This window comes from Pristis pectinata, chromosome 34 (assembly GCF_009764475.1).
Source record: "Pristis pectinata isolate sPriPec2 chromosome 34, sPriPec2.1.pri, whole genome shotgun sequence".
Classification (NCBI taxonomy): Eukaryota; Metazoa; Chordata; class Chondrichthyes; order Rhinopristiformes; family Pristidae; genus Pristis; species Pristis pectinata.
Window position 1 is genome coordinate 7,492,479 of NC_067438.1, and position 24,831 is coordinate 7,517,309.

Below are 24,831 nucleotides of genomic sequence, written 5' to 3' on the forward strand. Positions count from 1 at the left end.
AGAGGGTCTGAGTGAGGACGGAAAGGACAATGGGAATTCCTCTGATAGGGTGAGGCCAGGGTTGATGTGGGGATAAGTAGTAAATAAAGGTATGCAGGTTGATGAGCGGTTAGACAGAGAGCATGAACAAATGAATAGAAAGGCTGTGAAATGCGGAGCTGAAGGGAATGCTCAGCATGTCAGGCCATGCCAGTGGAGAGCATGTATTGTATTCTCTCTAACTGCACACATTTACCTTCATCAACAGTGTATTCCCACGGCAACCTTGGCCTCACGCTATCAAATGCCTCATTCACCCTTACCCCACCCTTGCTGCAACTTAAAACTAACTTGTTTTCTGTTTCCCAGTTCTGACAAAGGGTCATTGACCTGAAATATTAACTCCGTTTCTCTCTCCACAGATGCTGCCCGACCTGCTGAGTGTTTTCAGCATTCTTTGTATTTTGCTTTCGGTTTCCAGCACCTCAAAGTCAAAGTTTATTGTCATCTGCACGTCCATGTGTGCACAGGTGCAATGAAAAACTTATTTGCAGCAGCGTCACGGGCACACAGCATCAGATAAGCAGCATTCACAAGAAAAACATCAATTGAACAAAAATTATACAATTTTTACAAGAAAGAACACAATTAGAACAAAAAAAATCCATTTTACTGCAAAGTGATCAGAGTGTTGTGAAACTGTAGTGATTAAGGTTGTGCTGGTGGGTTCAAGAAGTAGCTGTTCCTGAAGCCGGTGGTGTGGGACTTCAGGCTTCTGTACCTCCTGCCCGATGGGAGCTGTGAGAAGATGGCATGGCCCAGATGGTGGGGATCTTTGATGATGGACGTTGCCTTCTTGAGGCAGCGCCACCTGTAGATACTTCCGATGGCGGGGAGGGATGTGCCCTTGATGTATTGGCTTGAGTCCACTACTCTCTGCAGCTTCTTGCATTCTAGTGCATTTGAATTGGTGTCCCAGACCATGATGCAACCAGTCAGGACACTTTCAACGGTACATCTGTAGAAGTTTGTTAGAGAGTTTGGGGACAACCCCCTTAACCTGCTAAGAAAATAAAGATGCTTCCTCTGCAGCTTCTTTGAAGTTCAATTGAACTTGGAATTACAAAAAAAGATGGCACAATTGTGATCACAGAGCCATCATGTCATCATCATACCAAACATATTTTTCAAGGAAGGAAGCCTGCTGGTCTGGTCCGTGTGTGACCATTGGCAATGCTTCTCTTCCTGCTGAGATGAAGATCACTGTTAACTCTCCTACCGAAATGTCCCAGCTGAAGCCATACCCACATCCTGTGACTGAATAAAAGAGCTGACCCCATCGCCAAGTCATAGCCTACTCCACTTTGAGTCAGGAGGTGATGGTTTCAAATCCCATGGTAGCTGTGAGCACAAACTCTAGGCTTAGACAAAGCCACATTGTTGTTAAACAATCTGACTTGTCAGGTGTATATAAAAAGTCCAGTATTATCCTTCAAGGTAAAGGACATTTCTTACTTATGATTTCATTGTTGCATCTAATTTACCTTGATGTCTGAAGTCAATGCACACCACTGCATTAATGCAAATCAGGTTCTTTTGTTTGAATTTTTCATTATCAAGGCCAACGTTGGTAATTTCAGGAAATTTAGATATTCTGCTCCGCCACCTCTAATAAAGTGGGCTGCCCCTGAGAGTAAGAATAGAACAGCGGGGAATGATCCAGTGACAAGTGTAAACCAGGGATTGCTGTAGTGAGTCCCGACCAGCAGAGGGAAGTGGGGATCAGGGTGGGGAGTGAGGTGGGAAGTCAGCCCAGTGAGTCTATGCTAGAAGAGGAACACAGTCGGTCCCTCTTCTTCTGAGCTAGTACGTTGGACCTGAGGGATTACTTCCTTCGCTCCAGTTCTGTGCATTCTGAAGTCCTGTGCAGGACCCATTGTGGATTTCTCAGGAGAAGCTGCAGAGAGTAATGAACTCAGCCAAATACATCACAGGCATATTGCTTCCTACCATTGGAAGTATTTACAGGAAGCACTGCCTCAAGTAAGGCAACATCCATCATTAAGGATCCCCACCAGCTGGACCATGCCATCTTCTCACAGCTACCATTGAGCAGGAGGTACAGAAGCCTGAAGTCCCACACCACCAGGTTCAGGAACAGCTACTTCCCTTCAACCATTCTGTTCTTGAACCAACCGGCACAACCCTAATCACTACCTCAGTACAGCAACACTGTGACCACTTTAATCACTTTGCACTACAATGGACTTCAATTTTTCTTTTTCCAACTGTGTTCTTTCTTGCATAGCTTTGTATAATTTATGTTTAATTTATGTTTTTTTTTGTGAATGTTATGCTTGGATGCTGTGTGCCTGTGATGCTGCTGCAAGTAAGTTTTTCATTTTACCTGTTCATATATGTGCTTGTGCATGTGACAATAAACTTGACTTTGAGTTGCTTGAGAGGTTGGGCTGTTTGTTCAAGGTCTCTGTCTGCTCCTGTGCTAGAAAACTGAGGAGCTCAGAGCCCTCCTGTATACAAATACATAGTTTCCTGAAGGTGGCACCACAGATAGACAGGGTGGTGAAGGCAATGGGGAGTCAGTGACTCCATCCGATGGGGCACTGAGCTCAAGAGTTGGGATGTCATGTTACAACGGTACACGTTGTTGGTGACACCGCACTTGGAGTATTGCGGACAGTTCTGGTCGCCCAGCTATCGGATGTGATTAAGCTGGAGAGGGTGCAGTAAAGATTCATAAGGATTTTGCCAGGACTGGAGATCTTGAGTTATAAGGAGAGACTGGGAAGGCTGGAACTGTTTTCCCTGGAGCGAAGGAGGCTGAGGGGTGACCTTGTAGAGGTTTATAACATCATGAAGCTTTATAGGATGAATGGCCACCGTCTTTTTCCCCTGCAGCAGGGGAACCTAAAACTGGAGGTGACAGGGGGTAAGATTTAAAGGGGACCTGGGGGGAGCAAGTTTTTCCACACAGAGGGTGGTGGGTGTGAGGAACGAGCTGCCAGATGAAGTGGCAGAGGCAGGTACAATTACAATACTTAAAAGAAATTAGGACATGTACATGGGCAGGAAAAGCTTAGAGGGACATGGGCCGAACGCAGGCCAAGGCGACCAGCTCAGGTGGGCATCTTGGTCAGCATGGATGAGTTGGGCCAAAGGGCCTGTTTCCGTGCTGTGTAACTCGATGAATCTGTGCTTCAGCTTTCGAAGTAGTCACTGGGCAGGGATTTCATGAGTTGTTGAGGGTGTATGTAACAAGGACAAGGATTGGTTGGCATGGACTAGTTGGGCTGAAGGGCCTAGATCCATGATGTATTGCCAGGGAAGATCCTTGAAGCTGTTCCGCTCTCGGTCTCCCTGTTCTTTCCCCCACAGGCTTCCTTAACAGAAAATTGAAACTGCAGTTACAAAAATCCTTGAACATCCAGCTGCAGAGGGAAATAACAGGTAATCAAGAGCCAAGTGGATTTAAGGGGGGGGGGGGTGGAGTTGCTTTACGATGGAATTCCTGGCTCCTGGGCTGCTGAAAGGAGGGTGGGATAAAGTGAGGATGTGGAAGGGAGCCACAGTTAGGATTGCAGGATTAGAGGAAGCTACGCTGAAGTGGGAAGGGCAAAGGTCATGGAGCGATCTAAGCTGGTGAACAAGAATTTCAGACCAGGGGAAGGGACCAACCTTTCCTCTCCTGTATCCTCCGAACAAACCCTACTGAGGTCAAGTTCCCTGGGTTGTGAGGGTTGACTGAAAAAAAAATAAGAGTGCTGAGATTCACCAGTTTTTAAAAGGGTTAAGACAAAGGAAGATGGAGAACGAGACTGCAGATGCCGGAATCTGGAGCAAGACATAATCTGCTGGAGGAACTCAGTGGGTCGAGCAGCGTCCATGCGAGCGGAAAGGAACTGTTCAGGTTTCAGGTCGAAACCCTGCATCAGGATTGAGTGGAGAGGGAAGATGGCCAGTATAAAGGGGAGAGGGGGAGGGGTGAGACAGGGGCCAGTAGGTGATAGGTAGAACAAGGAGGGGTGAAGGATGATTGGCAGGAGCCAGGTGGGGAAGGGTGGGTGGGTGATGGGTGGAAACAGACAAGATGGGGATGGGGGGGGCAGAGGAGAGGATGAAGGTGAAGACGGAGCTGGGGACACAAAGGCTATGAGTGCTGGAATCGGATAAGCAAGGAAGTTGATACGAAGGAAGTTTAATACTGGAATATCACGCAAGACTGAATAAATAACTTCTCTCTCCTCTGAAGGCTGGCTAAAGATATGGAGTGGTTGTAAATACTATGCTGACCATTTGCAGCCCAGTCAAAGGTCTAAAGTTGGACAGCAAGTAGGTTCAGCTGACTAAACCAACAACAAAAGATGCAGGAGTTGGAATGAATACCCATTAAAGACCATCAGAGCAACAAGCCAGATGAAGAAGGGGATAGAAAGCCGGAGAAAGCTGGTATCAGAGCAGGAGAGGTTGCTGGGCACAATATATAAATCAAATCAAAATGCTTCAACTCATCGATGAATCATCAGTGCATGAACATGAACAATGAACAATGAACAATCAGTCCAAGCACAATGACAATCTGGAAGTGACAGCTGGAAGGACTTCCATCACTGGCCACTGCCCAGTGTAGGTCCATGGGGAGTGATAGTGTGGTTGGTGCTTTTGACAATAGTGAGATCTTGCATTTAGGACATACAACAGTGCAGCACAAGGACAGGCCCTTCGGCCCACAATATCTGTGCTGACCACAGTAACAAATCAAACTAAACCTATCTGCCACCACATGATCCATTTCCCTCCAATGTCCATGTGTCTATCCAAATGCCTCTTACATGCCACTATCATGTCTGTTTCCACCACCTAGTCTGGCAGTGTGTTCCAGGCACCCACCACTCTGTGTAAAAAAACTAACCTTGCACATCTCCTTTAAACTGTTCCCCTCTCACCTTAAAGCTATGCCCTCTACCATTTAATATATCTACCCTAGGAAAAGTACTCTATGTCTCTACCTACTCTCTTTACCTAATCTATGTCTCTCCTAATTTTATAAGCTTCTATCAGGTTACCCCTCAGCCTCCAATGTTCCATAGAAAACAATCCAAGGTTATCCAATGTTTCCTTATAGCTAGTACTCTCCGATCCAGGCAGCGTCCTGGTGAACCTCTTCTGCACTCTCGCCAAAGCTTCCACGTCCTTTTTGTAGTGTGGCAACCAGAACTTCACATAATACTCCAAATGTGGCCTAACCAAAGTTTTATACAGCTGCAACATGACGTCCTTTTATACTCAATGCCCTGAACGATGAAGGCAAGCGTGCCATACGCCGCCTTTACCACCTTATCTACTTGTGTGGCTACTTACATTCTGAAAGAAGTCAAGGTGAATCTTGGGTGCAGGGGGCTGGATTTAATAACATTAGGTTACCATTGAGGGCAATGCCTTGAAAATGTTCCCGTGGGGATGGAACACGCCGAAGGGCCCAATTTGGCTCTGGAAAGATTGGCTTTGAAAGCTCAAAGGTCGCTCTGCAGTTTGCTGGAATTTGGAAGTGTAAGAGGGGGCTTGATTTTGATTTTTGAGAAGTTGGCAGATGGAATATAATTTGGGAAAAGGCGGGGTTATCCACTTTGGAATGAAGAACGAGAAAGCAAATTGCTATCAATGTGGAACAAAGCTACAGTCCGTCACACAAAACCAGCCTCCCCTCCATTGACTCCATCGACATTTCCCACTGCCTTGGTAAAGCAGCCTTCATAATCAAAGACCCCTCCTACCCTGGTTGTTCTCTCTTCTACCCCCTCCCATCAGGCAGAAGATACAAAAGCTTGGAAACATGTACCACCAGGCTCAAGGACAGCTTCTACCCCGCTGTTATAAGACTTTTGAACGGACCTACCTGCCATCCTATCTGGATGTATCACGGCTTGGTATGGCAACTGCTCTGCCCAGGACTGCAAGAAGCTGCAGAGAATTGTGGACACAGCCCAGCGCATCACGGACACCAGCCTCCCCTCCTTGGACTCTGTCTTTACTTCTTGTTGTCTTGGTGTAGCAGCCAGCATAATCAAAGACCCCACCCACCCGGGACATTCTCTCTTCTCTCCTCTTCCATCGGGTAGAAGATACAGGAGCCTGAGGACACGTACCACCAGGCTTAAGGACAGCTTCTACCCCACTGTGATAAGACTATTGGACGGTTCCCTTATACGATGAGATGGACTATGACCTCACGATCTACCTTGTTGTGACCTTGCACCTTATTGCACTGCACTTTCTCTGTAGCTGTGACACTTTACTCTGTACTGTTATTGTTTTTACCTGTACTACATCAATGCACTCTGTACTAACTCAATGTAACTGCACTGTGTAATGAATTGACCTGTACGATCGGTTTGTAAGACAAGTTTTTCACTGGACCTCGGTACAAGTGACAATAATAAACCAATACCTCTTATACGATAAAGATGAGCTCTTGATCTCTCAATCTATCTCGTCATGGCCCTTGCACTCCAACTGTAACACCATATTCTGCATCCTTCGTACTGCCTCAATGTACTGATGTATGGAACGATGTGTCTGGATGGCATGCTAGAGGAAATTTTTCACTGTATCTTGGTACATGTGACAATATTAAACCAAACCAAAATGTTGTGGTATAAAGGGATCAAGGAGTCCCAGTACACAAAAAAAAACATAAACATTGGCATGAAGGTATAGCGAGCAAGTAGGAAGGCTACTGGAATGCTGACCTTTATTTAAGGGGGTGTGGACTATAAGCAGAGAAGGTTTGATGCAACATTACAAGTCGCTGGTTAAACCACACCCAGAGCATTGTGTACATTCTTGAAGGAAAGGTGCACACCTTTGCAGAAAGGCTCCCCAGGTTCCTTCCTGGGGTGAAGTGCCTGACACATCAAGCAGGTTGGGCCTACGCTCAGAGTTCAGAAGAATCCGAGAGGATTTTATTGAATTGTACAAGTTTCTGAAGGGGATTAACAGGGTTGGTGCTGGACTGGAGGGGTAGCTAGAGCTAGCAGGCATAGTTTTAAGAATAAGGTGTCATAAGATGGGAGGAATTTCTTCCCTGTGGATTGTGACTCCTTGGAATTCTTCATCCCAGAGAGCTGTGGAGGCAATCCAGCTGGAGATAGAATCGAGCTGGAGGCCAACGAACTCCTTGAGTTACAGCCTAGGGAAGGTGGTGCTGAGGCCAAGATTGGATCAGCTGTGCTCTCAGTGAATGGCAGAGCAGGGCTGAGGGGCTGATTGGCCTCTTTCTTGTGCTTAAGATCTGAGTGGTCTATGTAGGTGGATGTGGAGAATCCAGAATACGGGGGAAGGATCGCCGTTTAGAAACAAGAGGCACCCTTCAGGACGAGGATGAAGCCAAATTGCTTTCTCTCAGAGGGTCGGGAATCTTTGGAACTTGAATGTTTTTGTCAGAGGTGGAGAGATTCTTGATGAGCAATGGAGTGAAAGGTCACTGTGCATGGGTGGGAATGATGAGGTTGAGATCACAATGGAATGAGCCATGTTGTTATGAATTGGTGGAGCAGGTTCAAATGGCCGGGTGATCCACCCCTGCTCCTAATTGACACTCCCCCTGCCCGAGAGGACTTACCAGCCACCCCAAGCTCTCGCCCCACACCGAGACAGAGAGAGCACAACCACTCTCACTGGTGGGGAGTCACAGCAGAGCCAGTGTCGATGTTGGAAAACACTTGTACACGTGGATGTGGCCAAAGTTTGGAACTCTCTTTTGACTGCTGCTGGGGCAAAAGTGGGCTTTAAATCTCCGTCGAGATTTTTTGCTGACCGAGCTTATTCAGTGATACGATCAGAAGGCAGGTTGATGGAGTGAGGTTGCTGATTAGCCAGGACCAACCAAATTGTTGACTTCAAACGATTCACCGCATATTGTCAAATGGCTAAATGGATTCCAATAATACACTGCAACCTTGGGGTGACAGGGGAAAAATTTAACACCCACATTATCTGCCAACTTTGGAACCACTCTTTTTTAAAATATTGTGCAGTACAGACGCACACAGAGTTTGAACAGATTTCCTCAATGTTCAGCCCCATTCTTTCCACTGACCTCCCATTTCTGTATCCCACTGCTACAACTTGTAGAACAGATCCCCACTGGACTTCCCATCCTTTCCCAGGATTTATTGCTCCCTCCTCAATGCTGCCGTCCATTAGGGGGGCTCTCACAAAGGTCTGTTACATTCTGCAGGGAACATTACTGCCTTCCTGTGACCCTGGGATAAAAAGCACATCATCCTGAGGAATGGTATATCTGAAACTGCAATGGAATGAGATGCACCATATTAAGGACGTACTGTATGTTGCAGATGATTTTAAGCATAATCCTTTCAAAGAGAAACCTGCAAATTTTTTTTAAAAGAAGTCACAATTTCCTTAGTTTCTTGGAAAGTCCTCTCAGACGCCCTCATCCTACTGAGATCTGCAAAATCAGATAGGACATTGTGATCTCAACAAACAGAAACAACGTTCCTTTACACACTTACTAACATGACGTAGATGGGCAACACACTGATAACATCTAGTGAGAAAGCAGAACGATTCATCAGGCATTGTGAATGACGACAGATATGGACTGGATTATAGGTTTGCAATTTTTTATGGCTTTGTATATTTTTCCAATAAAAAAAATCATAACGTTCCTTGAATTCCACAACTCAACATCCAAAGCAAATTTAGATTTTTCAACATGATGAATGCATCTTTTTCTAAGGATATGAATCTTTTTAATATAAAAATTCTTATAAAAATATCAGGTTTTCTGACAGTGTTTCATGTTACTGTGGGTGAGACATAGGTTCTCACTGGCAGGGAGGCTTCAAACACTATTGATCCAGGAATCGGTGTAGCTGGGACACTCTAGCTCACTCTTCCCAGTTGAACACAAGTCCCCAGTTGAACCAGAGTTGATGGACAGTTATACCAGCGGCCTCTCACTCTGTCTCGAATCCAGTGGTCATGGGTCTGATGTAACTAGTGGAAGGATTAGAGGGATGATGAGGAGAACTATTTTCACCTGGAAGGCAGTGGGGGCTCCGGAAGTCACTGGCCGGACAGGGGGAGGAGTGGGGAAAAGAGGCAGAAACTCTCACCATGTTTAAAAAGTTCCTCAAAGGGTACTGGAAGAGCAGTGACCTGCAAGGCTGCATACCTAGTGCCAGAAGGCGAGATCAGGCCAGGTACTTCTTTTGTGATGGTCACCAACACAATGGGCTGAATGTCGTAAGTTAACTAAGGTACACCTTTCACTGGAGACACGAGACACAAGCAGATACTGGAACCTGGAGCAACAGACCAGCCGCTGGAGGAACTCAACGCCCAGCTCCTCCGTAAGACTGTTTGCAACACTTTTTACTGGTTCTTCTGCAGAAACTTTCCTGTTTGAGCAGAGCCTGTCCAGCATGGATGAGAGTCGAGTTTGTCCCGTCTGCTGGCTGCGGGAAAGCATTGATACGGCACGGGAGCAGGAGTGAGGGCTTGGCTGGGGGCCAGTGGTCGAAGGCACATCGCTGAGGCAGAATAAACGCGGCTTTACTCCACGGGCAACCCGTGCGTCCACAGCAGGGGTAGGACCCAGGGCGATAACAGAGGAGGGGAAACAGCTGAAGTCTCTCACCAGACTGTTACGTTTCTCATTCTCTGTATAAAACGAGTCCTGTTTATCTGCTGTTGGGGGGCGCTGGGGGGAGGGGGGGGGGGGAAAACGGGACGGTGGAGGAACAGTGGCGATCGATAGGAAGGTCCTCGGCCAGGCTGCCCTGGTTACTCCTGATGCTCGCCCATCCCGTTGCGATTGGCTGGGTGGGCGTACGCCGCCTCCTCCCGGGAGAAGATCTCGAACTTCTTGTTGAGCTGAGAGCGCAGGTAGTGGTAGTCCTGCTGGTCGAGACCGTGGCCACAGATCAGGTACAGGGTGAAGGTGGCGGAGAGCAGCAGCCGGTCCAGGGACAGGCTCGGCACCAGCCACAGGATGACCAGGAACTCCAAGAAGACCGGATGCCGCAGGTGGCTGTAAAGGCGCTGGGCCCTCTGTGACTTCAGCTCCATTGGGTCCCCAAGGGCAAGGCAGTGGTAATAAACCTGTGGGGCGGCAGGAGGGTAAAGCACAGGTTCGAATTTAGAACCATAGAACAGTACAGCACAATACAGGCCCTTCAGCCCACAATGTTGTGCCGACCTTTAAACTTCGCCTAAGACTATCTAACCCCTTCCTCCCACATATCCCTCTATTTTAAATTCCTCCATATGCTTATCTAACAATCTCTTGAACTTGACCAATGTACCTGCCCCCATCACCGCCCCAGGCAGCGCATTCCACGCCCCAACCACTCTCTGGGTAAAAAACCTCCCTCTGATATCTCCCTTGAACTTCCCACCCATTACCTTAAAGCCATGTCCTCTTGTTTTGAGCATTGGTGCCCTGGGAAAGAGGCGCTGGCTGTCCACTCTATCTATTCCTCTTAATATTTTGTACACCTCTATCATGTCTCCTCTCATCCTCCTTCTCTACAAAGAGTAAAGCCCTAGCTCCCTTAGTCTCTCATAATCCATACTCTCCAAACCAGGCAGCATCCTGGTAGTTTAACCAAATTCTTTACTCATTCTGGGGAGAAGACCAGGGTGTTGCCAGCACTGGGAGGTTTTAGCACTGGAGAACACAAGGCACGGTAGTGTAGCCGTTAGTGTAACACTATTACAGCGCCAGCGACCCGGGTTCAATTCCCACCGCTGTCTGTAAGGAGTTTGTATGTTCTCCCTGTGTCTGCATGGGTTTCCTCCGGGTGCTCCGGTTTCCTCCCACATTCCAAAGACGTACGGGTTAGGAAGTTGCGGGCATGCTATGTTGGCGCCGGAAGCGTGGAGACACTTGCGGGCTGCCCCCAGAACATTCTACACAAAGACGCATTTCACTCTGTGTTTTGATGTACATGTGGCTAATAAAGATATCTTATCTTCTCTTAAAATAGGAGCAGGAGTAAGCCCTTCAAGCCTGCCCTGCCTTTCAGTATGACCATGGCTGATCTACACTGGCCTCAACTCCTTTATTGTGCCAGTTCCTCAATACCCTGAATCTTTCTAATATTTATCTACCTCCATCTTAAATATATCTAGCGATCAGGCACTGTACGTGTGACAATAATAAACCAATTTACCATCCTCAGGGCAGAGAATTCCAGGGATTCACTGCCTTCTGAGAGAAGAAATTTCAGTTTCAAATGTCTGGGCCCTTATCCTGTAACTCTGTCCTCTTGTTTGTGGCTCTCCGGCCAGTGGAAACATCTCAACATCTCGCCTGAAACATCAAGTGGGCTGACGTTGTTTGCAACAGAGGAGGCTGCAGGGAGATGTAGTTGAGGTGTGTAGAATTACAAGGGAACCTAGATAGAGCTCATTTGCCTTTGTTGAGGGGTCAGAAAGCAAGGGTGTAGATTTATACTCAATACCTTGATTAATGAAAGCAAGCATTCCATAAGCCTTCTTAATCGCCCGATCTGTCTGTGTAGCTACTTTCAATGAGCCATGGACTTGCACCCCAAGGTCTCTCTGCTCTTCAACAATGTCACAGTCACAGGGAGAACGTGCAACGTTGCACCCAGACAGCACCGGAGGTCAGGATTGAACCTGAGTCGCTTCAGTGGTGAGGCAGGAGCTTCATTAGCTGTGCCACTGTGCTGCCTCCCTGAGTCCACACCAATACTGTAGACACCTGATAGTACTTCCACAATTACTGTATTACAACTGGATGCCTTCAGGGTTTCTGCTGGTTACGTACAGTTTAACCCGCCTCCCCTCCAGACCCTGCAAGTGGGAAAGAGGTTTCCTGCATTTATCAGATTGTTTTTCATGGCAGCCACACAGGGGTCTCTCAGCACAACCAATCTCCTGATGACTGCTGTACTGAGGATCAATAACAGATGTTGGGGTGTTATCACCGGACCTTGCAGAACTGCACCTGACTTATCAAGTGCCTGTCACTCACCTGCTTGAGGCCCATGAGCTCGGCATAGTCGAAGATGAGGACGATGCTGAAGATGATCAGCCAGGCAATGATGTGAACAATGAAGCAGATCAGTGGGAACCAGGTAGCGTAGGGCTCCCTGCAGACGTTCCACAGCAAGGGGGCAGTCTGGATTGGCTTCCAGTACCCCATCAGCAGCTGTGGGATAATGAAGACAATTAGACTGGCGAGGTAGAGGAGGCAAACATACAATATTAGTATGTTCATATACTGTATTATTCTGATGTTGGATGATCTGACATTAGAATGTCTGTTTAGTATTTGAATATGCAACATAACATCATTACAGTCATAGTACAAAATTCTAACATGGAACAATGTGATATTAAAGTGAATGTATAATATTCTGACAGAACAGTATGATTTATATTATGCACGATATTCTCACATGGGACAGTGATATTAGTGACTGTATAATGTTCTAACATGCAACAGTGCGATATCACAGTGAATGTATAACATTCTGACAGAACGGAATGAGGTACACACAATATTCTCACATGGGACAGTGTGATATTACAGTGACTATGTTACACTATGCAAGTGCGATATTACAGTGAATGTATAGTATTTTCTATTGTTCTGTCAGAATACACACAATATTCTGCCTTTTTCCAATGTTATATTATAAACTTGATAATATTCTAATATGTGGACAGTGTGACCATGTCTGTACAATATTCTAATATGGGCAAACACAATATTACAGTGAATCTGTTATATTCTAAAAGAACAAATGATATGATACCTGTACAATATTCAAACACAAGTCTGCAATATTACTATGAATGTGTCATATTCTAGTATGGGGCTGTGCAATCTTACAGTGATTGTATAACATACTTTGTGCTGTCAGAATAATGTTAGGGCAATATTCTAAAATGGGACAGTGTGTATTACACTGAATTTAAATATTCTACTTTGGGAATGCAATATTACAGTGACCAGAATATCCTGAAATTGGAACAGTGTCAGATAATATCTTGGCAGACTTCTGATATGGGACAGGCAATACTACAGTGACAGTTATATAATATTCTTTGTAGATTAATGTGATTTACTGTCTGAGCAATAACTTGATCTGCAACAGTGTAATATTAGAATGCTGGTAGAATAGAATCATAGAAGACTTGTGACACCAGCGGATGCTACATAACGATATAGTATCCGTGCAACTTCTCCTCACAACAAGCAGTGAGATATTCCACTGTTTGTTTAATAGCCTGGGTTCTGGATTAGGTTTTTGCTGTTGGAGAAGATACAGGAGCTTGAAAGCCCGAACATCCAGACTCCAGAACAGATTCATTCCCCCACTATTGGACTTCTGAACTAATCACCTCTTTACATCCCCTTCCCGGTGGTGCAGCCACATTCTCGGACTCTTAATTCTATCTCTCTTGGTTATTCCATTATTGTCACTTTAGCATTGCTTTTTGCACAACTGCAGACTGCACTACAGTCTCTGCACCATTCTACTGCTTTGTGCTCGTTGCTGTATTTGTTGTATTTATTATCACCACGTACACTGTTTTACTCTGTGAGTTCATGAGAGCAAGGAACTTCATTGTACGAGACAATAAACTAAGCTGATTCTGAATGATCAGTCACTTTACCTGAAGAGAAGCTGCTGTGCAGAATACATAGAGCGATCTCTGGAGCACTCCGAAGGCAGCCAGCGTCCAGTTCTTCACCGTCTCTGTTGCCATGAGGCTGTGTTGCAGAATAAAGAACATAAGGAGTGCCAAATTGAACAGGAGAGTCAGGAGAACTTCCCGGTCTCCGAGGGCGGACCCCCAATCCATGCGTTCGTGTGCATCTAGGAGAATGATCACAGCTGGTCAGGCAGCTAAACAACAGGCGGCTCAGTACACCAACAGCACAGCAAACAACCGTCAGATCCAAGAGGCAACGGGAGAAAAATTCACCCCAGGCCGAGAGGTGAAGAAGACAGCCCGGCAAGCCGGCCTCCCGCCTGGAGCTTGACCTAGAATATAGAACAGTGCAGCACAGGAACAGGCCCTTCAGCACACGATGTTGTGTTGAACTAATTAAACTAGTAATTAAATGCCCAAGTGAACTAACCCCTCCTGCCTACGGTAGTGTATCGGTTAGTGTAACGCTGTCACAGCGTCAGCGACCCGGGTTCAATTCCGGCCACTGTCTGTAAGGAGTTTGTATGTTCTCCCCGTGTCTGCGTGGGTTTCCTCCGGGTGCTCCGGTTTCCTCCCGCATTCCAAAGACGTACGGGTTAGGAAGTTGTGGGCATGCTGTGTTGGCGCCAGAAGTGTGGTGACACTTGCGGGCTGCCCCCATAACACCCTATGCAAAAAAGACACATTTCACTGTGTGTTTTGATGTACACGTGACTAATAAAGAGATCTACACAATGTCCATATCCTTCCATTCTCTGTGGTGGCCAGAATGGCCTGTTTGCATGCTATATGACTCAATGACTGAGAATATTGACAGGTTACAGTCAGATAGCATGGAAACAAGGCCCTCCAGCCCAATTTGTACATGCCCATCCAAGCTAGTCCCATCCAAGCTAGTCCCATTTGCCCACGTCTGGCCCATATCCTACATGGGGAATGAACACGTAGAACAGAGAACAGTACGGCACAGGTATAGGCCCTTTCTCCCACAATGTTTGTGCTGAATTGATTAAGCTATTCCCTTCTCCCTGCACATGGTCCATATCCCTCCATTTTCTGCACATCCATGAGCCTATCTAAGAGCCTCTTAAATGCCTCTATCGTATCTGCCTCCACTACCACCCCTGGCAGCCCGTTGCAGGCACCCACCACTCTCTGTGTAAAAAAACTTGCCCCACACATCTCCTTTGAACTTACCCCCCTCTCACCTTAAATGCATGCCCTCTATTATTAGATATTTGGACCCTGGGAGAAAGATACTGGCTGTCTACTCTATCTATGCCTCTCATAATCTTATAAACCTCTGTCAGGTCTCCCCTCAGTCTCCACCGCTCCAGAGAAAACAAGCCAAGTTTGTCCAACCTCTCCTTATAGCTCATGCCCTCTAATCCAGGCAGCATCCTGGTGAACCTCTTCTGCACCCTCTCCACAGCCTCCACATCCTTCCTATAATGGGGGCGACCAGAACTGACATCTGGTCTGTTCTCTTGGCACCGAGGCTCCCAGGTACTGGACCACAGGTTCTCGGAGATGAGCTGACAGGGAGCTGGGCACGAAGCCCCTGGCCGTGGGCAGAGCAGGTAGTGCTGCTGTCTCACAGCTCCAGCAACCCACGCTCGATCCTCGTCCTCCAGTGCTGCCTGTGTGGAGCTTGCACGCTCTCCGTGACTGCAGATGCTCCTGGTTTCCTTCCACATCCCAAAGACGCGGGTCAGTAGGCTAACTGGCCACTATAAATCGTCACTGGTGTGTGGGTGAGTGGTAGAATCTGGGGGGCAGTTATGGACGTGAGAGAGAATAGGTTATTGGGAAATGTGGCGGGGGTGGGGGGGGAATTCATGGCCTACCCATGGTAGAAGGATGTACAAGAAATGTGAGTGGGACAGACAGCGAGATGGGAACCAGGAGCATCGCTCACGACGGGCACCTGGCAGGTACGGCAAGAAATTCGGAGAGGCAACAGCTTCTGGAAACATCTTCATATATACCCCATCATGTCCCCTCAGGATCTGGTACATTTCAATAAGATCGCCCCTCATTCTCCTAAACTCCAAATGACACAGAGAAGACACAAGAGACTGCAGATGCTGGAATCTGGAGCAACACATGAGATGCTGGAGGAACTCAGCGGGTCAGGCAACATCTATGGAGGGAAATGGAGAGCAAGTCCAGGTGAAGGGTCTCAACCCGAAACATCCACTGTCCATTTCCCTCCATGGATGCTGCCTGACCCGCTGAGTTCTGCCAGCATCACGTGGATCGATTATTGTTAGGGGAGCTCAATACAAAAGCAGGGAGGTTACCCTTCAGTTAAAACAGGCACTGGTAAAGCTACAACTGGAGTACCACGTGCAGTATTGGTGTCCTTAATACAAGGGTGTTAATGCGTTGGAAGCAGCTGAGGGAAAAATTACCAGACCGATATCCGGGATGGGTGAATTGCATTATCAGGAAGGTTATACAGACCAGGTTTGTATCTGCTGGAGTTTACAAGAGTGAGAAGGGACTTGAATGAAATGTACAAGATCCTGAGATGGATGTGGAGAACCTAGAGTTTCAGGGCATTGTTTACAAGAAACTGGGCTGCCCATTTAAGGAGGAGTTGAGGAACTTTCTTCCTCAAAGGGTGGTGGAAGCAGAGGCTTTGAATATATTTTTCAGGCAGACGGATTCTCGAGAAGCGAAGGGGTTGAAAGATTACTGGGATGGGGCAGGAATGTGGAATTGAGACGATGATCAGATGAACTACGACTTTACTAAATGGTGGAGCAGGTTTGAGGGGTCGAGTGGCTACTCCTGCTCTGACTTTGTATGGTGGCCTCTGGCCCTGGGAGTAGGAGTGATGGCAAGCTGGGAGCCAAGCCTCTGGCCCAGGGGCTGACAGGGAGCTGGGAGCCAGCCCTCCAGATGGACCTAACAGGGACCTGGGGACGAAGGGAGGGAGGATGGGAACAGGGAGGTTAATAGATCAGAGGCATGGTGGTGGGACGGGGGCGGCGGCAGACGAACAGGTTTGAGTGCAAGTGCGTGAGCAATTCTGAAAACATCCTCCCAGCCAAGTCTGCTCAGGAAGCTGCAACTGGAGCTCGTTCCCAGTCACTGGGCTCCGCTTTAAATGTCTGTCTTCCATGATGTGCCGTGGGAAGGTACCTTCAATACACAGAGGGAAATAAATGCACCTGCTGATTAAATGGAGAGATCGAATCAGCCTCCTGTGATAGGTGTCCTGCTGCCTGCGCCAACTCTTTCAAGGGCTCTCCAACTTGATCCACTCCACACTTTGCCTTAATTTTCACTAATTCTTACAGCCAATGCGAAATCAGCTGGCTCCTTTATCGTTAAACTCGCCCAACTGAACCCCGAGTGTCTCGGCAAATCCAGACCCACAAGCCGGACCGATTTCTTTACAACAGTCCCTCCCACCGTTCTGGGTGTCTTCCAATAATGTTGGATGTGTGGAAGCACAAAGGATTTATATACAGGGCACCCCCAGGCTAGAGGCTGTGCTCTGGACAAACTTCCTCTCCTCTACTTCAGCTTGCTGCAACCCATCTTTCTTCTCCCTACACCTGTTTACCCACCTTCCTTTCACTGGCACTTGCCTCAACTACGTCTTGTAGTCCTCGGGACTGGCTGATGAGGGGTCTCGACCTGAAACGTCGACTGTTTATTTCCTTCCACAGAGGCTACCTGACCTGCTGAGTTCCTTCAGCATTTTGTGTGTGTTGCTCTGGATTCCAGCATCTGCAGAATCTCTGGGATTACCTTGTTTTTTCTCTCCGACCACATTTTCTTTCTCTCTGGGAGTGGAGAACATGTCCACCCTGACCTGCCAGGCCATGTCTCCCTGCTCTGCATTACACAACTCCTACATCCTTTTGTCTATGTTCTCACTCTCCAACTGCTCCCATTCACTCACTGACCAGGTAACCTTCTTTACAGCTTATCCCCAAGGTTTTGCCCTATCAAAGATATTCCCCATCACCCCTGCAGCATCTTTTGTCTCCTGTTTCAGTTCTAACACAGGGTCTACAACCTGAAACCTTAACACTGTTTCTCTTCCCACGGATGCTGCCTGACCTGCTGAATATTTCCAGTACTGTTTTTGTGCCAAGACCTTCATAGATTTCACCACCCCACCCTTCTTGTGAGCCAAAGATTTTCTCATCATCTCACACTTTCCTCTTTTCAAATGTTCATTACAAAGCGTCTTTTCGACCAACCTTTCTGTCACTTCCACTAATAGAGTCATACAGCATCGAAACAGGCCCTTCGGCTCAACGTGTCCGAGCCGGCAGTGTTGCCCAGTGAGCTAGTCCCATCTGCCCGCGTTTGGCCCATAGCCCTCTAACCCTCTCCTATCTAGATGGCTTTTAAATGTTGCTAATGTGCCCGCCTCAACCACTATTTCTGACAGCTCATTCCAAATACGCACCGCCCTTTGCGTGAAGAAGCTGACCCTGATGTCCTTTTTAACTCTCTCGCCTCTGGTCTTGTTTTTAGCAGCCCTTCCCTGGGAAAAAGGTGATGAGCTTTCACCCTGTCTATGCCCCTCATACATCTCTATCAGGTCACCCCCAATCTCCTATGTTCCAGGGAATAAAATCCTAGTCTGTGCAACCTCTCCTTGCAACTCAGGCCCCCAAGTCCAGGCAACATCCCTTCTGCACTCTTTTGAGTTCAATAACATCTTTCCGATAATAGGGTGACCAAAAAATGATTCAGTTGCGTTTTTTTTTTGTACAGCAAGACTTCTTGTTAAGACTCCTGGGATGCTTTACTACAATAACGGCTACAATTATTTTGTATCTGTGTTCTCCACATTACATGGGAGCCAGCCATTTGGCCCATTGAATGCACGCCAGCTCTCATTCCCCTACTTTGTTTCTCCTTATCAACTCTTCCCCCTCAGATGTCCACTAACCCTTGCTCATTCTCCTACCAGCCACTTGTACAAGGGGTCATTTACAGCAGCCATTTAACCTACCAAACAACAGGTGTGGGAGGAAACTGGAGCACCCAGGGGAAGGCCACACTGTCACAGGAAGAACATGCGAACTCCACATAGACAGCACCCAAGGAGCTATGAGGCAGCTGTACTACTTGTAGCAGCACTGTGCCATTCCACAGAAAGCCAAGCTTCATTCCAGAGAGTGAATCCACAGCCTTTCCTTATGATTTTAAGCTCTTACTCACAGTATGATACAGCAGCAGCCCACTGGCAAGTTACTGGACTAGCAATCTGGTGATCCGAGTTCAAATCCCACCAGGGGCAGCCGTGTTAACAATTTGTAACAATGACAACGTCACGAGACTCATGGAGTTATACAGCACAGATACAGGCCCTTCAGCCCAACTCATCTATGCTGACCAGATGGTGATCTGCGCCAGTTCCATTTGCCTGTGTTTGACAAACTCCCTGGTCCGCTCATTCCTTCCCACTCACCACTCCCTGTCCCTGGCACTTTTCCCTGCAACTGTAGGTGTAACACCTGTCCATACACCTCCTCCCTCACCACCAATCAGGGAGTGTAGTGGTTAGTGTAACGCTATTACAGCGCCTGCTACTGTCTGTTTGTATGTTCTCCCCGTGTCTGCGTGGGTTTCCTCCGGGTGCTCCGGTTTCCTCCCACATTCCAAAGACGTATGGGTTAGAAAGTTGTGGGCATGCTATGTTGGCGCTGTAAGCGTGGCGACACTTGTGGGCTGCCCCCAGAACACTCTATGCAAAAGATGCATTTCACTGTGGGTTTCGATGTACATGTGACTAATAAAGATATCTTATCTCTATTTCATCTCACCTAAACAGCCCTTCCAGGTTAGGCAGATATTCATGTGCACCTCCTCTAACCTGGTTCACTCACTCACTGTTGACCTCAAATGGTATTGGTGAAGATATGCCACATTTTGTATCTGGGTGAAATGGTTGCTTACTGCTGGATGGGTATTGGGGGGGGGTGTTCTGAGAGAGGTCAAAGTTCAGCATTGGGCTGTTCTGCCCCATCTAGAGTAATAGTGTTACACAGAAACAGGCCCTTCGGCCCAACTCATCCATGCTGACCAAGTTGTCTACCTGAGCTAGTCCCATCTACCCGTGTGTGACCCATATCACTCTCAACCTCTCCTATCCATGTACCCATACAAGTGTCTTTTAAACGTTGTAATTGTACCCGCCTCGACAGCTTCCTCTGGTACTCGTTCCATATATCCACCACCCTCTGTGTGGAAAATCTTGCCCCTCAGGACCATTTAAATCTTTCTCCTCACATGTTAATCTGTGCCCTCTACTTTTAGACTCCCCTACCCTGGTAAAAAGACTGTGATCATCCTCCTTATCTACACCACTGGTGATTTTATAAATCTCTATAACCGTCACCCCTCAGCCTCCTAAACTCCAAGTAAAAAAGTCCCAGCCTATCCAGAATCTCCTTGCAACTCAAGCTCTCCAGTCCTGGCAACATCTTTGTGAATCTTTTCTGCACCCTTTCTAGCTAATGACATCCTGCCTATAGCTGGGCAACCAGAACTGCACACAATATTCTGAGTGTTGTCTCACCAGCGTCTTGTATAGTTGTAATATGAAGTCCCTGCTCCTGGACTCTAGTTCAGAAGTAATACTGTGGGGCTCATTTTGGCAATGCTGTATCGGGCAGTCAATATTTGATATCAGCCTGATACTAATCCCAAACAACTAATGCCCACGTGCCGGAACGTTCGTGTTTGCCTTTGAAATGCTGGAGGGTCACTGTAACAACAGCATAGCCCTAGCACTGCACATGGTGCTTCTGGAGGTCATTTACAGGCCGGAAGTGCTTGCTGTTGCCCTGACAAACACAGACAGGGTCAGTATTTGCCAACTGCTACACCCTGCAGTGCCAGAGGAGCAGTATTGAGTCTGCACTTGCCCGTTGTTACCCAACGAAAGTTGTGGACTGGTTTTTTTGTTCTAATTGTGTTCTTTCTTGTAAAAACTGTGCATAGTTTACCTTTATGTTTTTCTGATGAATGCTTCTTATATAATGCTATGTGCATTATATGCTGGTGCAAGTAAGTTTTTCATTGCATCTGTGCGTACATGTACTTGTGCATATGACAATAAACTCGACTTTGACTTTGGAAAGGGTAAGCAGCTTCAAGTTCCTGGGTGTCAACATTTCAGAGGACCTATCCTGGGCGGCCCAGCACATAGATGCAACCAGGAAGAAGGGTCACCAGCACTCAACTTTCTTAGAAGTTTAAGGAGACAGAGTATGTCATTGAAAACTCTGACAAACCTTTACAGGTATACAGTGGAAAGTATTCTGAGTAGTTGCATCATGACCTGGTATGGAAATTCTAATGCACAGGAACACAAGAAGCTTCACACAGTGGTGGACTCAGCTAGTTCCATTAAGGGTACAGCTCTCCCCACCATCGAGGACATCTACAAGAGGCGATATCCCAGGAAGGTGGCGACATTCATCAGCAGGGACCCCCACCATCTAGGCTATGTCCCCCTCTGGATGCTGCCATCAGGCAGGAGGTACAAGAGCCTCAAGACCCACACCTCAGGGTTCAACAGCAGCTTCATCCCCACTGCAATCAGGTTCTTGAACTGACATGAAAACATTAACTCGGACTAGATTTTGGTTCTCTCCTTTAATCTTGCACTATTGTCATTTATTTTGTTATTTTGTCTGTGTGCATGTATAATTTGTTAAGTTTATGTTAACTTGTGTTTATCCATGTCTTGCCATGTACAGTGCAGCTGCTGCAAAAAGCTAATTTTCATGGCATTTATACTGTGTATGTATGCCTATGACAACAATAAACTTGAACTTGAGCCAATGCAGTAGAGATAGTTTGCTAACATTTGGCCACCACTGCCCCCTGCAGCACTAGAGCGCTAGTGCCTGGTATTTGCCCCATCAGGGCTCTGCAGTGCTGGCGCTGCCATGTTTCAACATCTGCCTGCTGCCGTTCCTACAATGCTGAAGGTTTAGATTTGAGGTGAGATCTGCCCTCTGCAGCACTGGACTGACAATATCTGGTATGTGCCATTTGCTGTACCCTACAGCATTGAAAGGGCTGTATCCATATCTACCATCAGTCAGCCCCTGAAGCACAGGATGTACCACATCTGGTAACTGCTCACTGCTGCAGTACTGCACATGTGCTTTGTGATGTTCACCCTCTACAGCTCCCTGCTGTACTGAAGGGGCCGCACAGTACCTATCAGTATTGGATCCCCAGTATCTGACATCTACCTTCTGTTGCCCCTTGTTTCTTCATGACTGAGGAGGCCATTCAGCCCATTAAGACCATGTCAGCTCTTAGAGTAATCCCATTCCTCCACTGTAGCCCATTCTCCCTCATTGCCTGTTGGTTCCCCCACTCCCCGTCATCCTTTACACACATTAACACACCAGGGGTTATTTATGGTGGCATCTGCCCCTCTGCCACCCCTGCGGGGCTGGAGGGGCAGAACCCGCTCCCTGCCCCTCCAGCGCCCCCCGCAGGGCCGGAGGGGCAGAACCCGCTCCCCGCCCCTCCAGCGCCCCCTGCGGGGCTGGAGGAGCAGAACCCCTCCCCGCCCCTCCAGCGCCCCCTGCGGGGCCGGAGGAGCAGAACCCTTCCCCGCCCCTCCAGCGCCCCCTGCGGGGCCGGAGGGGCAGCACTGATTCCCGCCCCTTGTGGGGCCGGAGGAGCAGAACCCCTCCCCGCCCCTCCGACGCCCCCTGTGGGGCCGGAGGAGCAGAACCCCTCCCCGCCCCTCTGACGCCCCCTGCAGGGCCGAAGGGGCAGCACTGATTCCCGCCCCTCCGACGCCCCCTGCAGGGCCGGAGGAGAGAACCCGCTCCCCGCCACTCTGGCGCCCCCTACGGGACCGGAGGGGCAGAACCCGCTCCCCGCCCCTCTGGCGCCCCCTACGGGACTGGAGGGGCAGAACCCGCTCCCCGCCCCTCTGGCGCCCCCTACGGGACCGGAGGGGCAGAACCCGCTCCCTGCTCCCCGCCCCTCTGGCGCCCCCTACGGGACCGGAGGGGCAGAACCCGCTCCCCGCCCCTCTGGCGCCCCCTACGGGACCGGAGGGGCAGAACCCGCTCCCCGCCCCTCTGGCGCCCCCTACGGGACCGGAGGGGCAGAACCAGCTCCACGCCCCTCTGGCGCCCCCTACGGGACCGGAGGGGCAGAACCTCTCCCCTCCCCGCCCCTCCGACGCCCCCTGCAGGGCCAGAGGAGCAGCTTCCACCGTCTCCCCGCGCTTTGATCTCACAAGTTCCCTGCCACATAGATCAGCCCCATTGATTCGCACACACCGGCCGCCTGAGCCTCCTTCCCCCGCCCCACCATCGCCTCACGGGTCGTTCCCGCCTCCCGGGCGTCTCTCCCACCTGTTTGCGGGTCTGCTGTCGCTCCCGGCCTCCCGCCGTCCCGGTAAATCTGCCGCAGGGAAACGAAAGCCATGAACTGCACCGTGCTCCAGGAGACGAAAATAAAATTAGCCAGCGACACACAGGCGAGAGCGGCAGACTGTAGCACGGCCATAGCAACGCTGGAAACGCTTCCGGGTTATGGGACGCTTCCCGCCTTCCCGCCGGCCATCTTCGGACACGCCTGAGCCTGCGCGGGAATGCCCCACTGTGGTGAATAGGGCACTTTCCCAGTCGCGGGGCACGCTGGGAACGACACGGGGCCATTGTGGCCGCCGGTTTGACCAACGGCAGAAACTCTGAGGTAGATTTGGAAACCGCAAGAGATTTCTTTTCTTCGTAAATGAAACTTGTGAAGTACAAGCTACTACTACAAAAAAAAAGAACAAATTTAACAAAGAAGATAGTGCGAATTTCATCGGGAGATGTGCAGCGACTCCAGAGTAAGAGGCAGCAGCCATAAAATTAGAATTAAGAATTTGGGAATGATGACAGAAAGACATCATGATGAAAGAATGCCCAAAATATGGAAAAAAAAGTTGTTGAGATTAATGGGGAGTGGTTTGAGGATAGTGGTGAGTCAATTCAATTTTTCTAAACTGAATGTTTCATATTGCTGTTGATTAAAGTCATTAATTTATGAGATAGAATTATTGATATCGAGGGAGGCATTTTGCAACATTGTATCTTGTCCATTTCATGTTAGCGGGGTCCAATTCATCCTGGTTCCCTCGCCTTTCTCAACAGATTTTTGTTTCTTGTTTTACTATTTCTATGTTTGGCAATGACTTAAGCGGGCACCTTAAATGGAATTTCAAAATGTCGTCTCTTTTTGCTATCATTTCTTTATTTTATATATTTTAGTGGAGATGATCTTTACCGTGAGACAACTGCAAAGAAAATGCAGGGAGCAGCACTGCCACTAAATATGGTACTCTTCAACCTCACTGGAGCTTTTGACTCCATCACTTTAGATAGGCTGTGGAGCACTCTTCTCAAATTCGGCTGCCTGTAGGAATTTTTCATGTTACGTTTGCTCCACAGTGGAGTGCAAGGTATGAACGAATGGATCTACAACAATCTCTGTGCAGACTGGTGGCAAGCAAGTCTACGTCACTGTTCCAACACTTCTATCAATCTTTGTTACTGTGCCGTTGCACCTCACCCCCAACAAACTTCCCGTGGGAGTGAAACTAATCTTCAGAACGAGAGGGAAGCTGTTCAATCTGTTCAATGGTAGATGCCTGGAACGGGCTGCCAGGGATGGTGGTGGAAGCAGATACGATAGTGGCATTTAAGAAGCTTTCAGATATTGGTTTGGTTTGGTTTATTATTGTCACTTGTACCGAAGTACAGTGAAAAAACGTCTTGCATACCGATCGTACAGGTCAATTCATTACACAGTGCAGTTACACTGAGTTAGTACAGAGTGCATTAAGGTAGTACAGAGCAGTACAGAGTAAAGATATGCACACGAATATGCAGGAAATGGAGGGATCACATCCCATGTCTCAGGAGCTACCTCTCGGCAAAGACAGTCATCAATGATGAACACCAGTACCGTCTTCAATGCACCAGCACAGCCTTTTGTCAACCAAGGAAAAACGTAATTTAATATCAAAAGATAAGATCTGGTGCAAAATTCATACGTCACAGGGCAACAGTGATCCCTGCCCTTGTTTCTGTTTCTGGTGCCCGTGTT

General features: G+C 48.1%; 1 protein-coding gene across 1 annotated transcript; it reads right to left on the reverse strand.

Moving 5' to 3' along the window:
* Positions 1 to 7,313: 7,313 nt before the first annotated feature.
* On the reverse strand, positions 7,314 to 23,283 carry LOC127586034 (nurim-like). The gene is made up of 4 exons (XM_052043804.1): positions 23,091 to 23,283; positions 13,678 to 13,880; positions 12,026 to 12,202; positions 7,314 to 10,125 (listed from the first exon to the last, which is right to left on the reverse strand). Exons 1-4 carry the CDS (start codon positions 23,242 to 23,244, stop codon positions 9,808 to 9,810), a joined length of 852 nt encoding a protein of 283 aa, XP_051899764.1. The 5' UTR covers positions 23,245 to 23,283; the 3' UTR covers positions 7,314 to 9,807.
* Positions 23,284 to 24,831: the final 1,548 nt, after the last annotated feature.